General features: G+C 37.6%; 1 protein-coding gene across 1 annotated transcript in view; it reads left to right on the forward strand.

Moving 5' to 3' along the window:
• LOC100367237 (titin) overlaps window positions 1-21,405 on the forward strand; it is a 405,512-nt gene that overhangs the window by 216,770 nt on the left and 167,337 nt on the right. The window contains exons 238-265 of the mRNA XM_085495847.1: window positions 1,386-1,682; window positions 2,269-2,571; window positions 2,695-2,997; window positions 3,140-3,739; window positions 3,855-4,157; window positions 4,414-4,713; window positions 5,190-5,492; window positions 5,697-5,999; window positions 6,443-6,745; window positions 7,013-7,315; window positions 7,587-7,889; window positions 8,361-8,660; window positions 9,132-9,434; window positions 9,608-9,910; window positions 10,239-10,541; window positions 10,959-11,261; window positions 11,614-11,910; window positions 12,227-12,529; window positions 13,275-13,577; window positions 14,043-14,336; window positions 16,322-16,903; window positions 17,024-17,326; window positions 17,453-18,040; window positions 18,294-18,596; window positions 18,773-19,360; window positions 19,747-20,049; window positions 20,168-20,455; window positions 20,673-20,975. Of these exons, the coding sequence (XP_085351973.1) occupies window positions 1,386-1,682; window positions 2,269-2,571; window positions 2,695-2,997; window positions 3,140-3,739; window positions 3,855-4,157; window positions 4,414-4,713; window positions 5,190-5,492; window positions 5,697-5,999; window positions 6,443-6,745; window positions 7,013-7,315; window positions 7,587-7,889; window positions 8,361-8,660; window positions 9,132-9,434; window positions 9,608-9,910; window positions 10,239-10,541; window positions 10,959-11,261; window positions 11,614-11,910; window positions 12,227-12,529; window positions 13,275-13,577; window positions 14,043-14,336; window positions 16,322-16,903; window positions 17,024-17,326; window positions 17,453-18,040; window positions 18,294-18,596; window positions 18,773-19,360; window positions 19,747-20,049; window positions 20,168-20,455; window positions 20,673-20,975 (9,588 nt within the window). The remainder of the gene's footprint in view (window positions 1-1,385; window positions 1,683-2,268; window positions 2,572-2,694; window positions 2,998-3,139; window positions 3,740-3,854; window positions 4,158-4,413; window positions 4,714-5,189; window positions 5,493-5,696; window positions 6,000-6,442; window positions 6,746-7,012; window positions 7,316-7,586; window positions 7,890-8,360; window positions 8,661-9,131; window positions 9,435-9,607; window positions 9,911-10,238; window positions 10,542-10,958; window positions 11,262-11,613; window positions 11,911-12,226; window positions 12,530-13,274; window positions 13,578-14,042; window positions 14,337-16,321; window positions 16,904-17,023; window positions 17,327-17,452; window positions 18,041-18,293; window positions 18,597-18,772; window positions 19,361-19,746; window positions 20,050-20,167; window positions 20,456-20,672; window positions 20,976-21,405) is intronic.

Here is a 21,405-nt window from a genome sequence, read left to right on the forward strand (position 1 = left end):
TCTGAAACATGTCTGGATTGATCAAGTTCAAACTTCACACACACAAGGTACATCATGTCACAAATATGTATGTGCATTTGTTTCATGATCTCATTAACGATAGCCAAAATGCAACCGCTTTAAGGCCAAAAATGCATTGAAATTGCACATTTTCACCATTCCGGACCCGATCTCAGTTATGCATGGACGGATTTTGTTCAAATTTGGTACATACATTAAACATAATAGGGCCTTGATGCACGTCATTTTTTTTTTCGGATCAAGTTCAAAATGGCCGACTGGCGGCCATTTTGTTTTAAAGAATTCAGTTCTGGATTCGTATCTGAGACATGCCTGGATTGATCGAGTTCAAACTTCACACACACAAGGTACATCATGTCACAAATATGTATGTGCATTTGTTTCATGATCTCATTAACGATAGCCAAATGGTGGCCGCTTTAAGGCCGAAAATGCATTGAAATCGCACATTTTCACCATTCCGGACCCGGATCTCAGTTATGCATGGACAATTTTGTTCAAATTTGGTGCATACATTAAACATAATAGGACCTTGATGCACGTCATTTTTTTTTTCGGATCATGTTCGAAATGGCCGACTGGCGGCCATTTTGTTTTAAAGAATTCAGTTCTGGATCCGTATCAGAGACATGTCTGGATTGATCAAGTTCAAACTTCACACACACATGGTATATCATGTCACAAATAGATATGTGCATTTGTTTCATGATCCGCTTAACAATAGCTGAATGATGGCCATTTTAAGGCCAAAAATGCATCAAAATCACGTATTTTCACAATTCCGGAACCGGATCTCAGTCATGCATGGATGGATTTTGTTCAGATTTAGTGCATATATTAAACATAATATAAGCTTGATGCATACCAATTTTTCTTCGGATCAAGTTCAAAATGACCACCTGGCGGCCATTTTGTTTTAAAGAATTTAGTTTTCGATCCATATCTCGGACATGCCTGGGCAGATCAAGTTCAAACTTCACATACACATCATACATTATATCATACATATGCCTGTGCATTTGGGCCAGTCCTTTTAAGGTCAAAAATTCACAAAAATTGCACATTTTCACCATACCGGAACTGAATCTATGTCATGCGTGGGCAAATTTAGTTTAAATTTTTTTTTGGAATGTGTTGAAAATGGCTGACTGGTGGCTGTTTTGTTTTACTGAATGCAGTTCAACATCCATATTGTTGCTGCTTTGAATGTATATGTCACTCAAATATGAACGGAACGGGGACGTGTCATTGACAATGACTTGTCTTCTCTTGCTATATTGCCAATTCAATGATACAATAAGCTTCTTTTGTGTATTCTTATCTTCATTCTTCATTGACTTAATCTGTCTCCACATACTTACCAGATATTCCTGATACTCCTGGAACACCATTGGTGTCTAATGTCTCAAAAATGACCATGACATTAACTTGGGCTGCTCCCCACTCTGATGGGGGTAGTGCTATCACCAACTATGTCATTGACAAAAAAGAAAAATTCAGCTCACGATGGATGCCAGCTGCTAGGACAACAGATCTTGTCTACAATGCCACTGATCTGAGGGAAAACTCTGAATACCAGTTCCGTGTTAGTGCCCAAAATGCTGCAGGTATTAGTGTTCCAAGCGAGCCTTCTAGACCAACTGTTGCTAAGGATCCGTATAGTAAGTGGACCACAAGACTCTCTGCATGGCTCTTGGAGTGTGTGCATCCTTACTCGTCACATGAAGACTTGTCTGCATGGTTCTTGTCATTCCTACACCTCACATTAGGTCTTCTGTTCTTTGTTTTATAGCAACTCTGACATATATTTAATTTATTACAACATTTCAAATTTCCAATCTAGCATGATTCTTACCCAGAAAACTACATTCTCTGCTTCTTATATAAACCTTGGTTTTTTACCATTTATATGGATTTAAAAGGCTTGTTGTAATATCATTTATAGTTTTACTTCCTAAACCATTGAAACTGGTGGTCTTGCCAATCTTGATTCATTTAACTACATGTAGGATCTTTCCTGACTCAGGTGACTGCATGCAGCTAGTTTTATCATCTTTCTTACATGGTCTTATTAAGTGACTGCATGCAACCGGTCTTATCTTTTTCTTCACTCAAGTAACTGCATGCACCTTGTTTTATCTTTTTCTTGACTCAGATGACTCCATGCAAATGGTTTCATTGTGTCTGAGTCATATTATTCGTTGATCTCCATTGTGATGGTTCTTTCATACATCTTCCTCTTCTTAGCCACACCTGATGCTCCAAGTGTCCCTCAAGTCTCTAATGTCACGCACAATTCTGTGACACTTAACTGGACAGCACCAGATTCAGACGGTGGCAGTAAAATCACTGGTTATCGTGTTGAACAGAAAGAACATTTCTCTGTCAAATGGCTGCAATCCAATACAGAAAACATCCTGCATACATCATTCACTGTTCCTAATCTCAGAGAAGGATCTGAGTACCAGTTCAGGGTGTGTGCTGAAAACAAAGCAGGTGTGGGTAAACCAAGTGGACATACACCTCCAGTGCTCGTTAGACATCCGTATGGTAAGAAAAGTACCTCTCTGTCTCTGCATGTCTTCATGCATGGAAACTCTCTTACAGGTTTAAGTGATCTTATCATCATTAAAATATGTCATACTCATTTAGGTTGTATTCACTCTTTTTCAGATATACCTGATGCACCTGGAAAACCAATTGTTCAGTCAACAACATCAACCTCAGTTTCTCTTCAGTGGTCGCCACCAATCTCTGATGGAGGATCACCTGTAACCAGCTATATAGTGGAGAAGAAAGAGCCCTTCTCTTCCAGATGGGTAAGAGCAGTGAAATACCCTGTTTCTGATGCTCACTGCAATGTGGGTGACTTGAAAGAAGGAACAGATTACGACTTCAGAATAACTGCTGAGAACCTTGCTGGTGTTGGCAAACCAAGTACTTCAACAGGACCAGTCTTAGTGAAACCACCATATGGTAAGTTTTATTGCTGCTTAACTTCTTTCAGCATGTCTGGTCTGCCATCTTGAACTCATAACATAAATGCTACTTTTACATGTTCATCTGAAACTTCTTTCTTGACTGTCTACTCTGCTCTCCTCATCATTAACTTCACTAGATCCTCCTGGTAGTCCTAGCAAACCAGATATCTCTAACATCACAGCAAGAAGTGCAACTCTCAAATGGAAAGCGCCCAAAGATGATGGCGGAAGTCCAGTGACTGAGTATGTTATTGAAAGAAAGGAACAATTCAGCGCCAGATGGACTATGACAGATACCAGTACAAGCACAACGACAACTGTACACAGCCTTAATGAGGGCACTGAATACTACTTCCGTGTTGCTGCTGTGAACAAAGCTGGTGTTGGTAAACCAGGAGAACCATCTGTTAATGTTGTTGCCAAAGCACCTTACACTGTTCCTGATGCACCTAGAAAACCACAGCTCCCAGCAGTAAGTGCTAACAAGATGAACTTGACATGGAATACACCTCTGGACGATGGCGGAGCACCTGTAATTGGTTACATTATTGAAAGACGTGAGAAGTTTGACACCAGATGGACAAGAATAAACATCTCAGTTGTGCCTGAAACATCCTACACAGCTGATGGTCTTAAGGAAGGTACTGAATACGAGTTCAGAGTTGCCGCTGAAAACAAAGCTGGTGTTGGCAAATTCAGTGAACCAACTGCACCAACTATTGCTAAGCATCCGTATGGTAAGTTGATACACAACATGTACAAGCTCTTCTTCTTCTTCATTCTTTCTTATATTTTGCAATTCTCTTCTTCTGTACCTCATCTTCATGCTTCTCATATTTCAAAACACTCTAGATGTTCCTGATTCACCTGGCAGACCTGACATTATCCAGATTAATGCACATGATATGACAATTACATGGTCTCCACCTGTTTCTGATGGTGGTAGTCCAATCATCGGTTACATTGTTGAATTGCTTGAGACCGCAAAACACAGGTGGATCAAAGTAACTATTGCTCCTGTGCGTGAAACAACGTACACCGTGACTGAACTGATCACAGGCGCAGAATACAAGTTGCGCGTCAGTGCTCTGAATGCAGCTGGAGTTGGCAAACCTAGTCCTGATTCAGTTGGAAGGATAGCTAAACCACCATATGGTAAGACTGGGTTGAATAATTCAAGTCATGCATGCCGATCCCTCAAACTGCCCACAGTGTATGGAGTACAATTTATTGTGTTAAATATGAAACACATTTCTGTGTTTTAGGAACTTCAATTAAGGTCCAGTCTGATTTTGCACATCACATAAAATTTAGCATGTTGTTCTGTATGTCCAATTTTGGAAGAAAACCTTTCTGTATGTGTGTGCCCATTCATTCATTTCTTCGCACTATACTTATTCTTTTTTGCCAGATGTGCCTGGGCCACCAGCTCAACCTAGAGTGACAACAGCTGATAGTACGAGCATGGCATTGAAATGGTTTGCACCTGATGAAGATGGTGGCAGCCCAGTTACTGGTTATACAATTGAAAAGCGTGTGAAGTTTGGTCGATGGAGTAGAGCTATGATTGAGACTGTTGAAGAAACCTTTGCTACCGTTTCTGAACTTGTACAAGGGCAGGAGTATGAATTCCGTGTTTGTGCTGAAAACAAAGCTGGAGTTGGTGAAGCTAGTGAACCATCCGATCCCAGAATTGCCAAACCACCTTATGGTAAGTATGGTGACAAATACTTATTTGGGAGTTAAAATAACAGCATGGAAAGTAACAGACATCAAATATGTGCATGTGCTTAAGGTAGGAAATCTAACAGTCACCATTCCTAGGAACTTAGAGGTAAGTGCTTGCAATGATTGTAGAATGATACTAAAAGTTCTGAGTATATGTGATATCAAAAAAGTATGATTTCTCAGTTGTGTGGTTAATATGCAATTAAACTAGTTGCATGGATTGACAATGTTATCAAAGTTAGTTAGCTGTTTTTGTAAAGTGAATAGATACACAGATGTATGGTGCAATGTTTTCTGCCATCATCAGTGCTGCATAATCTGCATGCGCATGAGTGCAATTCATCTGGTAAACGCATGAAAGTGTTCCTGATTTTTATGGTGCACGCTGTTGCATGAAGTGCTGTATGGATTTGATGACCACTTCAACAATTTTTGCCAACAATCTCTACCTCGGTGTAGATGTACCAAGCCAACCTGGAACAACCTCTGTCAGTGACGTTACTGCAAATTCGATGATCCTCAACTGGACACCTCCAGAGTCAACTGGTGGTGCTGCCGTTACCGGTTACTATGTTGAAAAGAAGGACAAGTTTGCTACCAGATGGACCAGAGTGAATGCTACACCCATGAAAGCCACAATGTTAAAAGTCTCAGACTTATTGGAGAACAATGAGTATGTTTACCGTGTGTTAGCTGAAAACAAAGCTGGATTAAGTAGTCCAAGTCAACCATCAAGAAGTGTTGTTGCTAAACCACCATATGGTAAGTAGTTATTTTTCTAGGTTAAGTATGGAAATATTTTTTTAAAGTGAACTAAGACTGGTGCACTTTAAACTCACTTCACATACTGCATACTTGTGCATTATGTAGATTCAGTCAAGTTGACGAAAAGTCGGTGCTATGTTCTGAAGTGAAAACAGCTTCTGTATGTTGAAATGGTTTATTATATCCACTTTTATTTTTCAGGCTTACCAATGCCACCTGGAAAACCTAACATTGTTGCTGCTGATTGTCATGAGATGACTGTGACATGGACTCCACCTGTCAATGATGGAGGCAGTCCTGTGACTGGATATTACATTGATCGCAAAGATTGCTACTCCTCTCGATGGATGAGAGCTTCTAGAGATGCTGTACTAGACACTACATTCACTGTTACTGGCTTGTCTGAAGGAACTGCCTATCAATTCCGAGTTGCTGCTGAGAACAAAGCTGGTGTTGGCAAGCCTAGTGAAGCATCTGAACTCAAAACTGCTAAAGCACCATATGGTGAGTGTAATATATAAACAGATGTTGTTTACTTTTACCAGTAAATATGGTCATGTGATTTTTACCAATTCACAGACAAAATGATAGCATACTTCAAAGGTTAAACACAGTTTGTATGTATAGGCACATTTTTACACAGAGACCAAAACGTCAGGAACATTCTTTGAAAGTGTTTGGAAAGTATTTGGGTTGTCTTTAAATTACAGGAAAAATAAAAGAATTTCTTCATAGTTATTAATTCATTTTTAGAAAGGCCCATTTTCTCCAGGGAACTACCATATCCTCAGAACTTTGGTGATGATGTTGGCCTGAATTAAGGGTCAAAATGTCCTGGGAAAAATGCAAGAAAGTTTGGGAAAAGGTCTGAAAAAGTCTTGGAAATTATTTGGCTCTTGGTGCTATGGACCCTGTTATAGCTGTTGTCTTAAATTACGTTCTTTCAGATCCACCTGAAGCACCTGGTATGCCTCAAATTTCAAACATCAATAAAACAAATATGACACTGACTTGGACAAAACCTAAATCAGATGGTGGAGCTCCAATCACTAATTACATCATAGAAAAGAAAGAAGCATTTGGATTCTACTGGAGTCGTGTAAATTTTGAAGAAGTTCTGGACACATCTTATAAGGTTACTGGACTAACGGAAGGTACAAAGTACCAATTCAAGATTGCTGCTGAGAATAAAGCTGGTGTTGGACCATACAGTAATCCATCGGAAATAGAAGTGGCCAAGTCACCTTATCGTAAGTTTGAAAGCAAAATGAAATATTGTTATTACATATTAATTTTCTTAGTTGCATAATTAATTATAACTATAAATTAATTACTCAAATAAGAAAGTTAATATGCAAATCAATCATTATCTATAGAGTTCTATACATAATGACTGATTTGCATACCTGTCTACTTTTGTTGAAAGAATAATCATTGCGTGTACATGTTTGCTGGAATATAAACACACAGACATGAAAGCGGAAGTTTTAAACCCTAATTTATGTTCATTCTTATAGAGCTTGCAAGTCCTCCTGGTAAACCAGTTGTATCAGATGTCACCGAGACATCTATGACTTTGAGCTGGACCAAACCAACCTCAGATGGTGGCGCTGATATTACTGGCTTCATTGTTGAAAGACGTGAACGCTTCAGTACAAGATGGCAGGCTATCAACAGAATGGCTCTGACAGATACAACATTTAAAGCCACTGGTTTGTCTGAGGGTAACCAGTATGAATTCCGTGTTTGTGCTGAGAATGCTGCAGGTGTTGGAACACCCAGTGAAGCATCAGAAGCCCATGTTGCTAAACCACCATATGGTATGTTGGCATAGTCTTCATTATTTCACATTAATTCTCTAGGGTACCCTAATGAGGCAGATAAAGCATTATTTTCTATATAATTGGACCATTAATATGTAGATCTAGAATCCTGCATTGTTACATTGATTTATTTATATACACTTCCCGATGAATAGACAAGGTATTGTCAAACAATTATCAGCAGTGATTTATTTCCCAAAATTAGAAAAGAAAGTTACTGCTGTATTTCTTAAAGACATTACATGAACTGGATTTCTAATCTTTTCAGATGTACCCGGACAACCTGGATCACCTTCCGTATCTGGTGTTGATGCATCATTCATGACCATCACCTGGACACCCCCTGTATCTGATGGTGGTGCACCTATAACTGGCTACATCATTGAAAAGAAGGACACAAGCAAAGCTAAGTGGACATTAGCAACCAGAAAACCGGTCAAAGATTTGACATACACTGTGACAGATCTGATCCAGGGAACTAGATATGAGTTTAGAGTCAGTGCTGAGAACAAAGCTGGTGTTGGCAAACCAAGTTATCCCTCAGCTGCTAAAGTAGCCAAACCACCATATGGTAAGATATTTATATCTCTTGAGGTTTAATTAAGCATACTAGTTGGTTTGTTTTCTATAACCAATTATAAATATTTATTTTATTCTTAGTTATTCTTAGTATGATACTAAATTTAATAACTAACTGAAAAAATTTCAGTAAATTAAGTGGCCATGATAAATGAATACATCAAATAACAGTGATCTTCTTGTATTGGCCATCTTAAAGGAAAAAATATAAAAAAGGAATGGCCCATGCTTGTTGACTGATTTTCTTTGCCATTGTAAATGAAAAGTTTGGCAAAATTTATGATTTGTATGTTCGTAATTCAATTCAGACACTTGAAATTTGTTATTCATACTATATAACAGTCAGTCTCCTCAAAGATGAATAGATCATACAAATAGACACATTGGTAAAACCATAGTTCTTTGCTAATGTACATGCACATGGTATTACTTATAATTCTGTATGTTGATTACCTCTATTCAGATGCACCTGATTCACCAAGTACACCAATGATATCTAATGTAGACAGCACAGAAATGACATTATCATGGACCCCTCCCACCACTGATGGTGGCAATCCAGTCACTGGATATATCATAGAAGCTAAAGCCTCATTCGCAACCAGATGGCATATTGTAAAAACAGCTATCACTGGAACTATGGCAACTGTGACTCATCTCAAAGAAGGTCATACATATGAATTCAGGGTGATTGCAGAGAACAAAGCTGGTCTGGGCAAACCAAGCAGTCCATCCGAAGCAAGATTAGCAAAACCACCATATGGTAAGTAGACGCTGCCCACAAACTTGCATTAGTCTTTGGAGTTTCTTGATCCTTCAAATGCCATTATTTTTTTCAAACCAATGTTTTGGTGCAACATTTTGCATATAGCTAGTTACTATATTAGTTCCTTCATTATTTTTGTGCAAAATGGACAACGCCTAGAGCAAACATAACTTTTATTGTCTATAAAAATGTGTGGGTTTGAAAAAATGACTTAATGTGTTAAGGGTGAAGATGGAAAGAATACCATTCTTCAGGTTATTCGGTTATTTGGTGTTCAAGTGCACACACAAATGTGTGAACTTACATTTTTTAATACATACAAACTTTAGGCAATTAAAGAGCTTAATTCAGTAAATTGTCAGCGTACATGTACATTGAATGTTCCATTGACTATGGTACCAACAATATGTATTAAATAGCTTGTCTGATCTTGGATATGTCACTAAAATTAATATATTCTCTCAATAGATGTTCCAGCTGCTCCAGGTTCACCAGAGGTCTCAAACATCACCAATACATCAGTAACTTTGAACTGGTCACCACCTTCATCTGATGGTGGAAGCCCAGTAATCGGTTATATCATTGAAAAGAAAGACAGATTTGCCACCCGATACAGCAAAGCAGAACAACTAACAACTTCAGCGACAAAGGCTACTATTCATAAACTAGCAGAAGGCAATATTTATGAGTTTAGAATACTTGCTGAGAATAAGGCTGGCTTTGGTAAACCAAGTGAACCGTCCGTGCCTATTACACCAAAACCAAAATATGGTGAGTATCAATTCTTATTGAAATTTGTAATTTCCATCGATATTGGCAGATCTGGCTGAAATATTTGTCAAGCCATTCATTCTGGAAATTCTTGTTGAAAATTGTTGTTACTTTCTGGTGAATTATTTTGCTTTGATTCATATATTGTAACCTACAATTTCTCCTAATTTCAGTTGTTCCAAGTGCTCCTGGTGTGCCTTCCATCCTGGATGTCACCAGCAGTACAATGGCTGTGACCTGGACACCACCTGTTCAGGATGGTGGAGCACATGTTACTGGATACATCATTGAGAAACGCGATGTAAGAACCGGACGATGGACCAAAGCACACAGGGATGTTATCACTGATACTACATTCACAGTCAAGGATTTGATTGAAGATAGCAAGTATGAGTTCCGTGTGTCTGCTGAAAATGCTGCTGGCGTTGGTAAACCTAGTGAACCATCAGCTGTGAGAATTGCAAGACCACCATATGGTAGGCAATTAATATTTTGTTAGATACTTAATGAGTTGTTGTATTCAGATTTTAAAACTAAAACAACAACTGATATACTGCATGAAAAAATATTGCACCCATTGAATTGAACAACATTTTTAAATGTTTTTAGATAAAAATCTAAATAGTAGGTGTGTGTCACATTAGATGGCAAAAGCCAGATTTGGTTAAAACTGTAAAAATGCAGTGTTATATTCAAAATAAACAATAAGTCTCTTTCAAATTTAATTTTCTATTGATACTTCTGAATTGTAGCCATTTGCCCATGAACTGGAGTTTATAATTTTGTATGTTTTCACCATCACAGACGTGCCTGATGCACCTGGTAAACCTGAGATTACATCTTATGATATCAATAAAGCCAGCATCACCTGGACTCCACCCATATCAGATGGAGGCAGCAGAATACTTGGCTACATCATTGAAAGAAAAGAAAAACATGGTACACGATGGATGAAAGCAAACAGAGATGTAGTAACAGGCACATCCTTCACTGTAACTGGATTAATTGAAAAATCAGTGTATGAATTCAGAGTAATGGCTGAAAACAAAGCTGGTGTTGGTAAACCAAGTCAACCATCAGATTATGTCATTGCTAAGCTGCCATATGGTAAGTTCCAATTTTCTGCTTGAAATTATTATACTCTGATAATTTCAGATCAAATGGAACAAATTTAACATAAATAACCATTGCAAAATGTTATTATATTTCATGAAAGTTTTCTTGTGCAAAATTAAAGCTGTTTTTTTTTTTCATTTTTCTCTATGACTATTTCAAAACTTTTTAACACATATGCTCCTTGGAGTGGCATAGTTTAATTCAGTCATCATTTACTAAATAAGATTAATATTTGATCAAGAACTATTGGCAATGGGAAATTATGTTCATTTAATCCAAAATTAACAAATAAATATGTGGGAAACCAGTTTTAATATTTGGTTTCCCAAAACAATAGTTTGAATTTTGAGCCCTGTTCTAAATGAGCAAATATGATATTCATATTTGAATATAAATTTCAATTTTCAGATGTGCCCAGTTCCCCTGGACTTCCTAATATCGACTGTGTCACTGGTAAAACCATGACACTAACATGGTCTAAACCTTCATCTGATGGAGGTTCTCCAATTACTGGCTACTATGTTGAGAAGAAAGATCAAGGTACTATGCGATGGGCCAGAGTAAACCGTTTTAGTGTAGCAGATCTAACTTTAAGTGTTGGTGATCTCCGGGAAGGACATGAATACGAGTTCCGTGTGACTGCTGAAAACAAAGCTGGCATTGGTAAATCAAGTGAAATTGCTGGACCCAGAGTCGCTAAACCACCTTATGGTGAGTTATCTATCATTCCGATTGGTTGCTAGCAGGGTGGATTGACCTTCTAACCAATCAATGTTTTCTAAATTTAAAAGATCAGAAAAAGTTACAGTTTTCAATATACAATTATAATAATTTCGCACTTAAGAGTTATATTAAAAATGCTTTCTTGTTACCACTTTATTAGATGTACAGTTAGTTTTTATTAATATACAATTATAATAATTTCGCACTAAAGATTTATATTAAAAATGCTTTCTTGTTACCACTTTATTAGATGTACAGTTAGTTTTTATTAATATACAATTATAATAATTTCACACATAAGATTTATATTACAAATGCTTTCTTGTTACCACTTTATTAGATGTACCAGGTATGCCTGGAACACCCGATGTGACAGAGGTTACAGCTAGATCCATTACTATCTCCTGGACACGCCCAGCCTCTGATGGTGGCAGTCCTATCACAAGCTATATTATTGAAAAGAAAGAACCATTTACAAACAGATGGACTTTTGTTCACAAAGTACCAGAAACAACATCCATGGTAACTGGTCTGCATGAATATCATGAGTATGAATTCCGAGTTGCTGCTGAAAACCGTGCTGGTATCGGCAAACCAAGCTACCCATCAAAATCAACAGTAGCTAAACCACCATATGGTAAGTATTGATTTTCGCTTTGTACACTGTATACTGTTCAATCTACTATGGATGATTGAGAAAGGTAGAAACAATGTTCTACTCATTTGACAAGTCCAGGAACATTTAACAAACATATGGATTGAAGCTCCTTCTAGTTTTCGTTACACAGAAAATCCGGTTGGACTTAATTCAGACATCTTAGTTTGCAAGTTCTTTTGTGAACTGGATTTTCATCATCTGAACTCTCTCACCTTGTGTACTTTGTGGTTAACTACTAAGAGTTTCTATAATGTACTTGATTCAGTTTCATTCATGACTTTTATTTATTTTGCAGATATACCAGGTGCTCCAAGCAAACCAGCCGTGTCTGACATCACAGACACATCAATGACGCTTACTTGGAGAGCGCCTGCAGCAGATGGAGGTGCGGCAATTATTGGGTACTATATTGAGAAAAAGGAACGATTTGAATACCGATGGACACCAGTCAATCAGATTGCAATACCTGAACTTACCTATACAGTTAGTGGTCTGATATCTCATAGCGAATATGAGTTCCGTGTTATGGCCGAGAACAAGGCTGGATTGGGTCCACCAAGTGAAGCAACGGCTCCCATGCTAGCCAAACCACCCTATGGTAAGACCCCCATCGTGAAGACAGCATGGTGTTTTCCAAAATAACAGCATGTTTCATTACATTTATGAATAAAGTTACAATTCTAACAACTGTGTGATTTGTATTGTCTGTATTGAAAATAACTTTTAAAAAGTGATAGCATGTTTGTCCTTTTGTGCTTGATATTGTTTTGAGCATGTAGCTGTATGTATTCATATATAGTTTATACTTGTGTGCTTAGCTGTTAAAGGATCATGGAAGTGGTTGTAATTGTTGTTCTGCTTCATGTGTGTTTCTGAAAAGTGTTGCATCTCTAACTTTGCATGTGTATGTATCCTTGGTGTTAACTCGAGTTGAAAACACTGTAACAACAAGAACATCAATATCTGGAATTAGAATACCTGAACTTTTTTTTTTGTTGACTTTCAACCATTGAATTCTTATTTTATATTTTTGAAAATTGCTTATTTTCAAATGTGATAGGCTCATGATGTCTGAAAACACATGCCTTCTCTTGAGGTATCTCAGGCTACATGTTTTCAACCTAAATATTTACTGCAAATTTGAAAACTATTGATTAAAACCCCCATCAACAATTAACAGTTAGCGATTTGACCTAAAATGAATATAAAATATTGTTGGTTGCCAAGAATGTGAGAGTGTAATTCCTAGCATGTTGGTTCCTAACTGCATGGATCCATCGCATGGCTTCATATAACCCAGGTAAGTGCTGGAGCTCATACCAATCTTACTATTATGCAAACAGATGTACCTAGCCCACCAAGTCAACCATCAATCGACAATGTTACCAAGACGACAATGACATTGTCATGGAAACCACCAACCTCTGATGGTGGCAGTAAAGTATTGGGATACGTGATTGAAAAGAAAGATGGCTTCAGCATTATGTGGGAAAAAGCCCACAGGGAGGATATACATAACACATCATATACTGTCACAGACTTAAAAGAAAGTAGGGAGTATATGTTCAGAGTTAGTGCTTTCAATAAAGCAGGTATTGGCTCACCAAGTCAATCATCACAGACAAGACTTGCAAAGGCACCATATGGTAAGTCAATTTGTCAAAAAATTGCTTTGCATACTGGGTGAGTAATGTACAGTTTTCAATTATATTAATACATATTTTTTGAACAACTGCCCATTCATGTATTTGAGGTACAGTAAAGGTTTATTTTCACATTCAGTTTTATTCCATAATTAAAATATGTCATCAAATCAAGTATGTGTGATGCCATATGCATTTATTGTTTTGAATAATGAGTTGTTCTAGGACAGTTGAAGAAAGTGTATGTTGGAAGAAATCCCATCTGTGTAAGGTCTCAATACTAAAAGGGATTTTTAGTTCAAGACATTTGGTATATCTCGCAAGTATTACTTGGATAGTAAAATTATAAAAGTCTGGTTTAATACAGAATACAATTCATGATTTAATTTTGTGTTTGTCATGGTATTCATTGACAGTCAAATATCCCAGCATTTGCAGTCACTAAACTCACTGATTTATATTTCATAGATGTACCAGGTGCACCAGAAAAACCTGAATTATCCAACATGACCAACAGCACAATGACTCTAACATGGCTTCCTCCACTTAATGATGGAGGTGCTCCAATCACTGGTTACATCGTTGAAAAATCTGAGAGATACTCCACACACTGGGTCAGAATGAACACAGATGTTGTGAAAACCACCACATACACAGCCACAAGTTTGAGAGAAAATATTGACTATCAGTTCCGTGTTGCTGCTGAGAACAAAGCAGGTATTGGTAAATCCAGCAGACCAACTGAACCAAGAGCAGTAGCAGGTATGTACCTAATTTATTGTACTTTCAATTTTAGGAGTATAATATAAGTGGTATGCATTGATTCAACAACTGCCATCACTTATTTTCATGAAAACTTTAGGCACCAAAGTCAACATGTGTGCACTTTATATTAAGTTAACCTGCATAATTTATCTGTGTATACTTATAAACTTATTCCTAAAACTGTAAAATTATGTACATTTATTGTAAAACTATAAATAAAAGTTTGTACAAGCTCCCTTTATATATATATCTATATATATATAGCTGCTTACTTTCTATTCAAACTTGCTACCTGAAATGAGTACATTGAGAATCTGAGTTTTAAGATTGTTTTCCAACTGGATTGTCCACTATGAGTAGAAGTGTGTTTAAAGCTATATTGTGTTATCAGTTTGTATATTGTTTAGGACATTGCCAATACTAATTGATTAATAACAGTGTGGTATACTTATCTTGGTTTTAATTGCCTATATAGTGATGGACAATAGTATCTCAGATAATGGGTCGAGATGAGCTTGTGAATGTGGTTCAAAGCTGAATTAACTGGAAAGATTGAATCATTGGGTGTAGGAAATTCAGAGCTTGAACTTCAGTATTCAGAAGGCATCCACAGCCATTTTCGGGACAAAAACTCCTAAAAATAATTGAATCAGAATGAGAAAATGTTGACGAGTTTGAATGACCTCAGAATTTCAAGCACTGAGTTGTATACATAGGTGGAGGGAGTTTGTAAACCATTAACTTTGCAAGAGGCAAATGTTTGTGAATTTCGCAAGTCAGTGAAAATCTTGAAATTTTGTAACAGTGACATTTTATTTTGGGTTATACAACATGTACAGTATTATCAGTGACATTCATAAAATGCTATGCTATAAAATTGTCAAATCGCAAATATTTTACCTTCAGTGAAACATGGTTTACAATAGTGAGTAGTAAGTTGGTGGTGATCTTTAAGATTCTAATGGGTTACAAGGTATAGAAAAAGTGTGATTATTAATGTTAATGTCAAGAAAACCAAGGTTTATATTTTGTGTTTTCAGACTCTGGGATTTTTAAATGGGATGACAGACCTATACTAAGTAGCTATGCTAGTGTGATGGCTAAAAACTACAGTAGTAGTAAATTGATGACATCACCAACATATTACGAACTTGAGGAACGACCAATTATTAGCTTGAATGCACCAATAAGCCGAAGACTAATCGATGACATGACTCACAGTGCTCCCCATGGCATGTGTCTTCCGATTAATTCCTAATTTGTTAAGAAAAATAACTCAAAACAGTCACCACATTTCACAATACTACTAAAATCCCTCTATGTGACAAAATATTAAAATTCACCTCCTATTCATGTACGCATGTTACATTCCTTTCTCAACCCCAACATGCATGAAAAAACACACATCACACTTGCAAAACGATCAGTCTAATTTTCAAAATTTCCAAATAAATTCTCCATTAACATAAATTTGCTTGCTTGCATTGACTCATGCAGTGTCTTCCAAATATTCTCATTGATTTAAACACATTATACTGATGACGGTTATCTTGAGGTGTGCATTCAGTCACTCTAACGGATCAAGTATTAGTGTCTGCACCCAGACACTCCTGGCTAATTACTGAGAGTACATGTACATTATCCATTGCTATTTTCATGTCCTTTCTGGTACAAACCAGTTTATTGTGCTTTGTAATATACGGTAGTTACATGTACCAAGCTAATTTGAAGAAGAAGAAAATAGTTCCCACATACCATAACAATAATTTTATGAGCAGAAATAAATTATAAAGTCTGATGCACCCTCAAATATTAGTTTTCAGTATGATGGTTAAGTTATTTAAAGTAAGTCCTTGGAAGAGGCTGCCTATCATCTTGTTCTGTGGTTGTATATTTATTTCAGGTGTTAAGGTTAATATGTCTGATCCTCATGCACAAACTGTTCCTGTAAATGTACTGACCCCAAACTTTGATTATTTCAGTTGCCCCACAACTTGACACAAGCAAGATAAAAGACACAGTTGTTGTGAAAGTGGACAATACTTTCCATCTTGATGTGCCATACAGAGCATCACCCAAACCCACAGTCACATGGTTGAAAGATGGCCTTCCACTGGATACAAGCTTCCGGGTAAAATCAGATTGTACTGACAGGAGTACCATCTTAACAACAAAGAATTGTGTACGTGCTGACTCTGGTACATACACACTCAAGTTGTCTAATGAAGCTGGTGATACGTCAACAACCGTACGTGTCGAAGTGTTAGATCGACCAGCACCACCTAAGAATTTGATGGTCTCAGACATCAACAGTACTCAAGTCACATTGTCATGGGAACCACCTCGTGATGATGGAGGTAGCAAAGTTACCCACTACGTTATTGAGAAACGCGACATGTCCCGAACTGTGTGGGCACGTATCACTAACGTCACTGATACTACGCACAGAGTAACTAATCTGATGGAAGGCTATGATTATGGTTTCCGTATTATTGCTGTCAATAAAGTCGGTGAGAGTGAACCTGTTCAGACTATTGAGAAAGTACACCTCAAGAGCAAATATGGTGAGTCATATAATTACTCACATAATAATTTGACATTTTGGTTATGTAATAAAATTACCTTAGTAACAATTTTCATATAATTGCTTTCATATTAACAAAATTTCATTTATATTTTTGCAGACAAGCCAGGTCCACCAAGTATGCCAGAGATTCTATCTGTTGGATCAGACTATATAGAACTGTCTTGGGAACCACCGTCATTTAATGGTGGAACTCCTATCACTGGCTACTTCATTGAGAAGCGAGATCGTCACATGGCACAGTGGAATAGAGTCAACCTTGCCTCGATATCTGAAACATCATGTATAGTTAACAGACTACTCAAGGGATCAGAGTATGAATTCTGTATATTGGCTGAAAACAAAGCTGGGGTTGGTCAACCAAGTCAACCATCACAGGTTGTCCGAGCAGTCGAACCTGCAGGTGAGATGTTCAACTTTATACTTATTGACTGTCAGACATTGTAGTATATTTTGGCATTGATGTAATGATGCAGCATTTTTTAATTATCATCAGCATCTCATAAAAATGATTTCTTTTCTTGTACAGTTGCACCTAAACTAATGTTGGATGTCAAATACAGAGACACTCTTATCCTGAAGGCTGGTACAACATTCCGCATAGATGTACCCTACAAAGCATCGCCTATCCCAACCATCAAATGGAGCAAAGATGGCGTACCATTGCAGTCATCATGGAGAATCAGACTTGAAAGTACTGAAGATCATACAGCAATCACAGTGAAAGATACAGACAGATCAGATGGTGGTCATTATACTTTGCATCTAACCAATGAAGCTGGTAGCGACACTGCCAACATTAATGTCCAAGTATTAGACAAACCAGGAACTCCACGCGGACCATTAGAAGCAAGTAACATTGCAAGTACATCAGTCACATTGTCATGGTTAGCGCCTCGTGATGATGGAGGAAGTCCAATTACTAATTACATTATTGAGAAGAGAGACACAACACATTATATGTGGTCTACTGTGACATCAGATCAAATAGATACATCGTATCGAGTTACACACCTGACAGAAGACTCACAGTGTCAGTTCCGTGTTATGGCACAGAATAGATATGGTATCAGTGAACCCCTGGAAAGTGAAAGAGTTGTACCAAGAGGACACTATGGTTAGTATTTAAATCTATACTACACTACGCTACGCTACACTACACTACACTACAATACACTACACTACACTACACTACACTACACTACACTACACTACACTACACTACACTACACTACACTACACTACACTACACTACACTACACTACAATACAATACAATACAATACAAAACTACAGAACAGTAGTGCAGAGTAGAATGGAAATATAGAATAGAATAGATATGATGTGGTACTTGTTTTTCTTGTTATCCAGATGTACCTGGATCCCCAAGTGCACCAGATGTGACAGAAACTACTGGAGAGTCTATGCTTTTGACATGGAATGAACCATCTCATGATGGAGGTGCTCATATTATTGGTTATATCATTGAAATGAGACAGACTACAAGTCCACGATGGATCAAAGCAACTGGTTTGCCAGTTGTCGGCACTACATTCAGAGTATCCAGACTAACCAGAGGTGCAGAGTATGAGTTCCGTATTTTAGCTGAGAATAAAGCTGGAGTGAGTTTACCCAGTGGACCATCAAGAACAGTGAGAGCTGAAGAACCAGCAGGTGAGCATCCCTCAGATTCACACCAATCTTACCTATATATGAGTGGTACAACCCCCCTGCTGAACCCCCTAGTCAACCTGAAATTTTGAATGTGCTGTTGTGAAATAAAGATTTGTAAAAATACAATGTTCCACTGGTTATGCCAGCAGTAAAAACTTATTTCTATTTCTCCATAGTTGCACCTAAACTGAAACTTGACGCCCGATTCAAGAAACCAATCATTGTAAAGGCTGGAACAACATTCCATTTGGAAGCATCTTACTATGGAGTACCAATGCCAACTGTGAAGTGGACGAAAGATGACCATATAGCAGCATCTTCATTGAGAGTTAGAGTTGATGCGTCTGATTCATCAAGTGAGTTAATAACATTCAACTCAGAGCCAGAAGATTCAGGTGTATATCAAATCTCTGTATCTAACAAAGCCGGAAGCGATCGTGCTGCATTCACAGTCAAGGTAGTGGACAGACCCAGCCCACCACGTGGACCAATGGAATTACTCAGTGTAACAAGCACCAATGTGACATTGGCATGGCAACCACCTGCTAATGATGGTTCTAGTCCAATCATCAACTACATTCTAGAAAGACGTGAGACTGCTTCCAGAATGTGGACTAAAGTGCCTGGTGTTAAAACAGATACAACAATGCGAGTTGGAAATCTCATTGAAGGAATGGAATATCAATTCCGTGTCAGTGCTGAGAATATGTATGGTGTGAGTGAACCTCTGGTTAGTGACCGTGTCAGACCAAAGAGTGAATATGGTAAGTACATGTTCATATAGGCATAGAAAATATTACAAAAGTCAGTATGATTTCCTCCCTGTCTTGCAGACTGTGACATTTTATGGACTACTTTATTTCATGTGTCAGAATACATACCTTTGTAATGCTCTTATTTGTCACCTTATCACTCGAGTGTATTGATATGTAAAAATTAGTGCCATTGATGTAACCGAAAATGGCGTAATAAACAAGAAGTTAAACTTGAAAAGCTCTCTGGTTTCTCTGATGTCTGAGTTAACACATCATACGGACTCCATTGACAAAATAATTAATGATAATTATATAATTTATTATGTTATAGAAAGCAAATTGTCTATTTATTTTGACATAGTAATTTCAAAAACCAACTTCATTTTCAATTTCAGATGTACCAGGGCAACCAGGAATTCCTGAGGTTTCCAATGTCCATGCTGATTCCATGACTCTCACCTGGAGTGCACCAGGTTATGACGGTGGTACCCAGATTACCGGATATTACCTAGAAAAGAAAGAAAGGATGAGCACAATGTGGTCCAGAGTGTCACTCAGTGTGATTAAAGAGAAGTCGTACAGAGCAATCAGGTTAATCAGAGGAGCAGAGTATGAATTCCGTGTCAGTGCTGAAAACAAGGCTGGTATTGGTAAACCAAGTGCACCATCAGTGTTGACTAAAGCTAAGGAACCTGCAGGTAAAATATTTTGATCAAAGGCTGTCACCTTACTGTCTAAATAAAATGCTGTAATTCTGGCAAAGGGGGATTGAGAGTAGGAGACTTAGCTCACAAAATGTTATTCTTTCATTTGTAGTTGCCTCCAAGATTAGACTTCCATCCCAGTACACTGATGTTGTCATCGTCAAAGCTGGCACAATGTTACGATTGGATATACCAATCTCTGGTGTTCCTGAACCAACTGTTATCTGGTACAAAGATGGTCAAGTCATGAAGACTGTATTGAGAGTAAGACTTGAGACAACAGAGCATGGATGTTCATTGCTGATCAAACAAGCTGAAAGACGAGATGGTGGAGAGTACGTTGTACAAGCACGTAATGAAGCTGGTACTGATACCGCAACCATTACTGTTATGGTTCTTGGTAAGTCTTGCAAATCTACATTAATTTTGTCTCACCATGTGTGTTTCAATTCATTTAGTATTGCTGTATATTTGTAATGTAACACTGTACAGTGAGTAGCAGATTCCTGCAAAAAAATTGTTATCTTTTGTAATCGGTGCTACAATTGGAACTTAGTTACTAATAATTGACAAATTAATTTTACAACAAATGAATAAATATTGTTTCCCAAACACAGACAAACCAGGACCACCACAGCCACCACTGTCCTTCTCCAATATCACCAAAGCATCAGTAACTTTAGAATGGCAGCCCCCACTTGAAGATGGAGGAAGTGAAATAACCAATTATATTCTTGAAAAACGTGACCATGGTCGTACACTATGGAGCCGTGTTTCATCGACTGTTACTGGTACAAAATACACAGTTACCAGTTTACTTGATGGTACAGCATATCAGTTCCGTGTTATGGCACAGAATCAATATGGTATCAGTGAAGCATTAGAAGGAGTAGAACCTGTACTCGTCAGAAGTCCATATGGTAAGACTTAGTATTGTACATCTAGCAGCAAAAACAATAGACTTTCCCGTTCCGTAAAACACACTTATTCCAAAATATATCAGTTTCAATTTTCCTTTATAAGGAGTAAACTTCATCACCAACATTAACATGTTCCCAGTTATTGACATCATATTGAAACACTTTCCTCTGTTTACTTTGAACTAGCGCATGATAGAAATAGAATTCCATCAACCACGCATACGCTCGGACAATACAAAACATTTTTTGATGTCATTTCGGCCTGTTATCTCTTAATAAATTATCACTACAAGCAGGAAAAAGATAAGGTTATTACGAGAATACTGCAAATAATGCACTCAGGCAGCATGGGTCGCATTAACCTGTGCTATACCTCAGTTGACATGATGACTGTACTTCTTTTGTGTATTCAGTATTGTGGTAATAACCT

Source organism: Saccoglossus kowalevskii, chromosome 22 (assembly GCF_978046115.1).
Source record: "Saccoglossus kowalevskii chromosome 22, keSacKowa6.1, whole genome shotgun sequence".
In the NCBI taxonomy this organism is placed as follows: domain Eukaryota; kingdom Metazoa; phylum Hemichordata; class Enteropneusta; family Harrimaniidae; genus Saccoglossus; species Saccoglossus kowalevskii.